A 7,601-nucleotide genomic window follows, 5' to 3' on the forward strand; every position below is an offset into this window, starting at 1 on the left:
CTCTTTGCTGAGCTGTTCCGCGACGAAAACAATGTTGAGCAATGGCAATGTCGAATGGTGACACTCGGTAAGTAATCCTACAATTTTTTGTTTATAGCGTAGTTTATACGGATTATTCCCAAAAAATATATACGTATTTTGGAAATGTTGAGTCGGATTAGTCTAGAATCGATTAATTTTATGGAAGAAAACCTTTCAAACAGCCGTAGTCCGTAAACTTGATACGTGTCGGGTTGTGATTGGAAGGATTCGTAAGAAAGCGGATTCCTAGAGAATGGAACGTATCTCTATCTTATAGGGGGGTCGACTGTAGATTGTTGCTAAAAAGTAGATGACAGATGCAATTGTATATTCTGATTTTTCATTTTCATAGTACCGAACGGTAATTTGTTGCATAGGATCTGAAACAGGTGTTTGTCTCATGGCAGTTTAGAGCCCTAAACTATTCCTTGGTAAAGAAGGAATTAACTGCACCAGTTTTGCACAGTTTATATGTGCTATTCATTGTTATAGTTTATTTATTTGCTTTTTTGCTACAGGAATAACTTTTATTGGTTGTTGTTGCTGGCACATTTTTATCCTTGACACAGAATGTTTTGTGTTGTGTTTTTTTGCTTTGCATAAATATTTTTCTTTGCATATGCATGTTATAAAGGTATGGTTAAAATTTGTTTATTGGTTATTTTTGTCATCATTTTTAGCATGGAAGGCATGAAACAAACTATACTGATTTTAAGATTGTATCTGGTGGTATTGTTTATTTATTAATTCTTTTTTAATTATTTAACACAAAAATAATATCTAAATGCATGAGATTACTGCCTTCCATAAAACACTGTAAACAACCTTTCATAAAACATACAATAAACAAAAATATGAATCAGTAAAAAAAGCATAAAATGATAGACAGATATAAATATACATAACTAATGTAAATATGATATATACAAATAAAATGATATAAAATATAGAAAGAAACATAAAAAAAATGTGGTATATAAGCACAACAGTAAGATAGACTGTAAAAATAAAAGTAAAAATTACAATAGAAAATATTTATACTATTTTCCATTGTAACTTCAAAATTATTAAAATCACAAAACAAAAGTTGTTCAACAACAAAAACTGTTGTTTGTGACATGATAAAGGATATCATCCTGGAATCAGTATATGGAAAATGTTTCTAAAATTAAACAAGTAAAACGGCAAAACCATATTTGGGACAAGACTATGTCTCGGAGATGGAATCACTTTGATGCTCAAGGCAGGTCTTGTTTTCATTCTCCTATCTTCTTTGATATTGCTGCCTTTGGGCGCGATTGTTCAAACTTCACCAGCGACAACCACGAGGTCGTCCACGATGCATTTTTAATGAAATTAACCCATCCAATTTCAAAATTTCTCTCTGTTGCGTGTTGGCCTGGGTTGAATTTTTGTCGATGCATAACGAAAAGTTCCCATTTTTGAAAAAAATAATCATGGCTATTGTATCGTCTGAAATTATACAATATACACAAACAATATACAGTTTAACCCGATTATAATGTCATCAAATGTAACGACAGTCCTAATATAACGTCAAATTTTTATTGGTCCTACGATTTTACTATACTAGATAATGTTTAAAAAAACCCACTTGTAATGACATAAAACCATTCTAACATCATATTTGAAGCACTCCCAAATTTACAAAATTAGGTTATTTAACATAGAAGAAACTACCCGTTCAGTCCTAAGGTCAGAGTTCACTTCTTAGAATGACTGTGGGTGGTACTCTCCGCTACCTGACTTTGGTGGGGTGAGGTGGCTGTTTTGCCTGTTTGTAGAAGAGGGTTGCCANTCCTAAAAACTGTGATATAAAAATATCAGATAATGTGTAGTCATTAGATTTCATAGCTGCTTAACACATAGTAACAAGAACATTTTGTTGCAGAATATCTTCATCTTCTAAATTTTCTTCTGCAGTAGCTAGAATTTGTGTATTCTTTACATTTTTAAAAAAAACCAATAATCTGGGTTTGTTTACATAGATTTTATGATATGGAGTTAAGTGTTTTTGAAACTTGTACTTCTTTCAGTCATTTTTACTATAAAATTTTGAACTTTAATTTTCATTTTCAGTCTCTGAATTGATTCACTTTTCCTTTAATGCCATTTCCATCAAATCCATTTTACCAGCCTTATTTTTCTTATCATCAAAGCCACTTAATAGAACTTTCTTCTAACTTAGGAAGTTCTAGTATCATATTAGTTCTGTTTTCTGCTGGTTCAACCATTTTCCTTGAATGAACTGACTCTAGTTGTACATTTTTCAAATAGACGTTTATACATGTCAATCTTTAGAATATGGAATAGATGGGACCTTGGTAGAAAAATGCTGATTTTTGAATAAAAACATTGACAGCATAAAATGCAAAAAAATTTTTTTAACATTGATATTGCATAATGCTTATATTAACTACCTTTAATAAACAAAATTTAATATTATCTCTGCATATGAAATTATGTAAAACTATTGCTATAAATACTGTCAGGAATATGGCAATTGCTTTATACTCTTTAATATCACAATTTAAAAAAAGTCAAATTTTTTATTGGCCATGATGGAACTCATGACATATCAACAGTTCAATTTTGATATGTCATGAATTTCAATATTGCATGAGTGCCTCCTGTTATATGCCTTTGTGCAATGTTTTGGTTTGGTTTGTTAATAATTTCTTTTGTTATGGTACAATGTACTTGTGACATTTGCTATCAGTCAGTTTATTGACTTTTACTACAATTATTAAGGACAACAATTTTTCTGGTTGTTTATATCCTATCTCTGTCTTTTTCTTACCATACTGAATATCTTTTCCTTTTTCCCACACAGCAATGCAGATGAGGCCCTGCAATGCTGCGTGGTAAATCATATATAAATCATCATATATAATATCATCATGTAAAAAACTCACAACTCACCACACTTATATATCAAACACGTACACTGAACCAATATAATGTGTGGTACGATCGACGAAACAAAAAACAAACGTTTTCGAACCTCTTCTAGGTTCTTCCTCAGGTTCCTTTAGCTTTTTAGCTCGTAAATTCGATATTTCAAATAACTTCGTTCTTGCGATCGAACAGTTCTTTTTTAAAAGATGTGTCGCACATGCCGTTCAAACTAACGACTGCCGTCAACGAAAGACATTAACGAATGTTGTTTAAATAATTTCTTTCTTAAGATCGAACATTTCTTTTAAATTATCCGTCACGCATGCATGACATGTTCGCTTGCTAAAAATTTACGAGCTAAAAAGCTAAAGGAACCTGAGGAAGAACCTAGAAGAGGTTCGAAAACGTTTGTTTTTTGTTTCGTCGATCGTACCACACATTATATTGGTTCAGTGTACGTGTTTCCACCATCATATTTTAGAAAGATTTGTAATCTTTGTAAAATAGTAAGGCTGATGATGGTTCTTTGAGATTTATGGGGCTCTTTGAGCTTTATGGGACTTTACAAAGATGTAATCTTTGTAAGACTTTACAAAGATTACATCTTTGTAAAGATCCTACAAGTCCTACAAAGCTCAAAGAACCATCTAGTTTCTTATCTTGAGAAAGTTCATACCATATGGCCTGTGTATTTTTAAGTGATGAATCAGATGTTTCTTTTTTTTGGGGCAGAGAAATTGTAGCACTGCTCAATAATATGATATAACTGTAAGAGTAACTTGTTTCTTTCCACTTACGAGTCAACCATAATTGATTTAAATCACCAACATGATAACACTAAAGTTGCCAGACTTGAAGATGTAATTTATCTTATCTGTCATTAAATATTATCACATTTGAGATAAAATTCTCATACATATACCAATATACATATATAAAAAATATTAATTCTGATTTGCTTTAGTCATTCGTAATAAAATACATACAATGTCTTTGGAATATATATATTGGTATTAGACTCGTATATGAAGTGTTTGTGATAATATCAAATTCTTTAAAAACACTGACAAAAGGGAAAAGTGGCCTGTCCACTTATGGAGCATACAAAATGCTGCTAAGTCAGCACCAAATGCTGATATGCACATTTAATGTTGATGACTTTACTTCTTTGAGCAGTAGAGCTATAATTTCAATATAATGCACAATTGAAAAATGTTTCATGCCTCCACCACTTCAATAGAATTTTAATCAGTTTTTCTCAAGATCTTTTATAAAAAAATTTTCAGATGTAATGAGAATTAAAGATAATATAATGACTTAAATGGTTGAATTAAAGAAGTTATATTTGGTGTTAGGAACATTACTTCAGTGCCATTTTTACGTCATGATGGAACTCATGACATATCAACAGTTCAATTTTGATATGTCATGAATTTCAATGGCGTCCCTCAGACATTTCAGAACTTCAATGTAGTAAGTCTGGTTCACTGTGGAGCCTTGGGGAAGGTACTCGTGGTGAACAACACCAAAGAAAACTGTCAGCATCACCTTGACATTGGATCGAACTTGGCAAACTTTTTTGGGTCTGGGGGCCCACCTCAAACATGCTGTATGCTTCATAGCAACATCACCGTAAGCTGTGTTGAGCATAGCAAAGTTTCAGTCGCAGATTCTCCAAGTTTAACACAAAATTTCACAGCAAGTCGTTGCTCCATCAGGTCATTCACTAAAAACTGCATAGTTAATCAACAAATAAAGATATCTGTAATCGGAAAACGGCTTTATCACCAGACAATCTGTACAAACCTAGCAACACCAAGCTGATTCCCCTGGAACCAACTGGAGCCACGCAATTCAAACAGTCCGCATATTTTTTGAACAGACCTCGTATATAAGAAAAAGTGCATGAGGCCTGTTGGATCTTATGAAGTTTACTTGCAATCTGTATCCAAGAAAGGTTGATCATCATTATTCTTCAGATCATGCCAAAGATTTATCAAATAGTAAAGATTATTTTGAAATCAGGATTTTTCTATTTTAAATAGTTTTCCGTAACTGACACAAAACAATTTAGAAATCACTCTCTAAATAAATAAGCAGTCATCCAAACTTTTTATTTGCTTTTAATATACTGGTAACACATTTTCATTTACACTTCTGATTTATAAGGATTAGACGACCCATAAAATAGCACAGGTTTTAAAATAATCTTCTAATGTATTAATGCATATAAGTAATGTTACACAATCTTTTAGTATCTTAATACCTGGTGCAGTTTCTCTCACTATTTGTTTTTTTTTTCTTTCTTTTCTTTTTTTATGTGAATATTTTGATAGGCATTCTTCTGTCAAAGATTGCCTTATCAGCTTTCAAAGTTTTGTTGTATGCATCATGCTCTTCAATAGAATGAATTTTGTGCTCTGAAGACAAATGCTGCCAATTAACTCCAGTTGTGGATAGTATTGCCAGCCAGTCTTCTGGATCACATGCAGCCACACTTTTAATTCATTCTGACATGAAATTTCACCCATTAAATAGTATTGAAAAGAATTGTGAAGTAAAAATAGATTTTTCTTTTTTGATTCTTGTTAAAGGTCTGTTTTGGTTTTGGTTTTTTTATAAAAATTGAAACTGATTTTGTAAGTAAAACTTATTTTACTTACAAAATAAGTAAAACTGATTTGTCCTTACTGCAAGCACATACTATATAAGTAGGCAGTAGTATGATGAATGACTGAGCTGATTGGAAACAGAATAAATGACATTTCAGTTTCATTTTTGAAACACATTGTTTCCTACATTTTTGGCATGTATTCCTAATAAATGTCTATAAGATTAGCCAAGATTCTTCTTTTTTTATTGTAATGTTTTTGTGATTATTGCCATAATAGTAATTTTCTGTGGTAAATTTCCTCAGGACTTTTTTAATTTCCCCTGAACCTTGTTAATGCAGTTGGACATATTCTGTATCTCTGCATCACACTCCAAAAGAGTTAATTTTTTAGTTAATAACTAAACTTTTTGGTTATATTTTTTTAGATTTAAATTTAAAAATTATGGTTTTCACATTGATTATAAATATTTGCAAATTTTAATTTCATTTAGAATTTAAAATATTTAATGATAAACCATAGCTTTTTGTGTGGAATGATCTGGATTGATAAGGTTTGGCATACATCTGTACAGAAATCCACCACTGCCATTTTATGAAACACAGACATTGGAAAATGAAAATAAAGGACAAATCTCATCCTTTCTTGTTTGAATAAAGAATAGGGACAATTTAGCTAAAATAAAGGATTGTTTGGTTATGAACTGGTGATGGTTTATTTGGTGAGTGCTATATAATAAAGGATTGTCTTTTGAAATAAAGGATGTCTGGCAATTTTAGGACATACCTACATGGTTGGAAGGCAGGTATGCAATTCTAACACAATGGTGGGTATCTTTCACCCATTGTGTTAGATTAGCAGTTGTTATACATTGCTTTGTCAAAATATGGCAACAAAATTATATGGCATTGTTCCCTCTAATGTTTTTTGTAGATGAGCGGAACATATACTTCTCTGAGCAAAAAAAAATTTTGCTGAGTAGATTCTGAGCAAAAAATTTTTCTGAGCATATGCCATATATATATATATATATATAGCTAAAGCTAAACACTTTAAAAGCATTAATGGCAGAATAAATTATATTTCTACAAACAAAATGTATCTTTATTGTTTCATTTATTTAAGTACTTTCAGTTAGTTGAAGATAAAATTTAATAATGAGATATATTAAATTATTTAATTTAATTCAAAAAATAGTATATTAATTTTACAATGTAAACTAATTTTTTTATATCAACTTGTATTATTTAAATAAATTACATACAACAAAACTAGCCAATCTCCAGTTGTTGCACCTGTAGCAGCTTGCGTCAAATGTTCAAAACTTTCATCATTTAATGATTTGATCAGTGGTTCACGATTCTTTTCTATAGCTTCCAAAAGAGCATCAAGTTCCAAGGAACCTGTACATAAACACATAATAAAAATATTTATCAGTTCATTAAAATAAAAATTTTATTTCTCGTAAACACTTTTAATAAAACAAAATTATATTAAAAATCAATTTTATTACTAAGTTAAGGCCAATTTCACATTTAATGTGGTATTTTTATTTTAATTACACAGCATGTGTTAGTAAATTATCTTACTTTTAGTAAGATAAGCCAAATTTGTTCTTTAATATATAAAATTTTGTAATTTCTTACCATCATATAGAAGAGGAATTCCATCTCTTATATATAAAACTGTAGGATAAGACTTTATTCCATATCTTTCTTGAAGTACTTTATGTTCGATTAGTTTTACAATTTTTACACCGTACGAATCTTCCAAATGATGACTTGTAGATGCTAAAAGTGCTTCAGTTTCTACACATTCAACGCATTGACAGCATGATTTTGCTTTAAAAAATACAAATATTTTATCAGTTTCAAACAGTAGATCTTTTTAAAGATAGCAGAAATACTTTAAATAGCTTATATATTAATTTATACTCACTAAATAGAGCAAGAACATATTTTTCCTCATTTATAATATCTTCAAATTGCTGAAGAACTTCCTCATTTGTCAATTTTCGTTCATTTCCGTTTACCAAAACAACAAACAACC

The 7,601-nt window shown here is 30.6% G+C and overlaps 1 protein-coding gene across 1 annotated transcript; it reads right to left on the bottom strand.

The window, feature by feature from the left end:
• Positions 1–3,492: 3,492 nt before the first annotated feature.
• LOC111640107 lies at positions 3,493–7,596 on the bottom strand (the record flags this gene model as incomplete). The annotated part of the gene is made up of 4 exons (XM_023386109.1): positions 3,493–3,777; positions 6,807–6,955; positions 7,199–7,393; positions 7,491–7,596. Coding segments are annotated over 4 exons (735 nt in total), but the record flags the coding sequence as incomplete, so codon positions are not given.
• Between the last annotated feature and the right edge of the window lie 5 nt (positions 7,597–7,601).

The sequence above is a fragment of the Centruroides sculpturatus genome, unplaced genomic scaffold, assembly GCF_000671375.1.
Source record: "Centruroides sculpturatus isolate CEXI.00-Female unplaced genomic scaffold, Cexi_2.0 scaffold1371, whole genome shotgun sequence".
NCBI classification, from domain to species: domain Eukaryota; kingdom Metazoa; phylum Arthropoda; class Arachnida; order Scorpiones; family Buthidae; genus Centruroides; species Centruroides sculpturatus.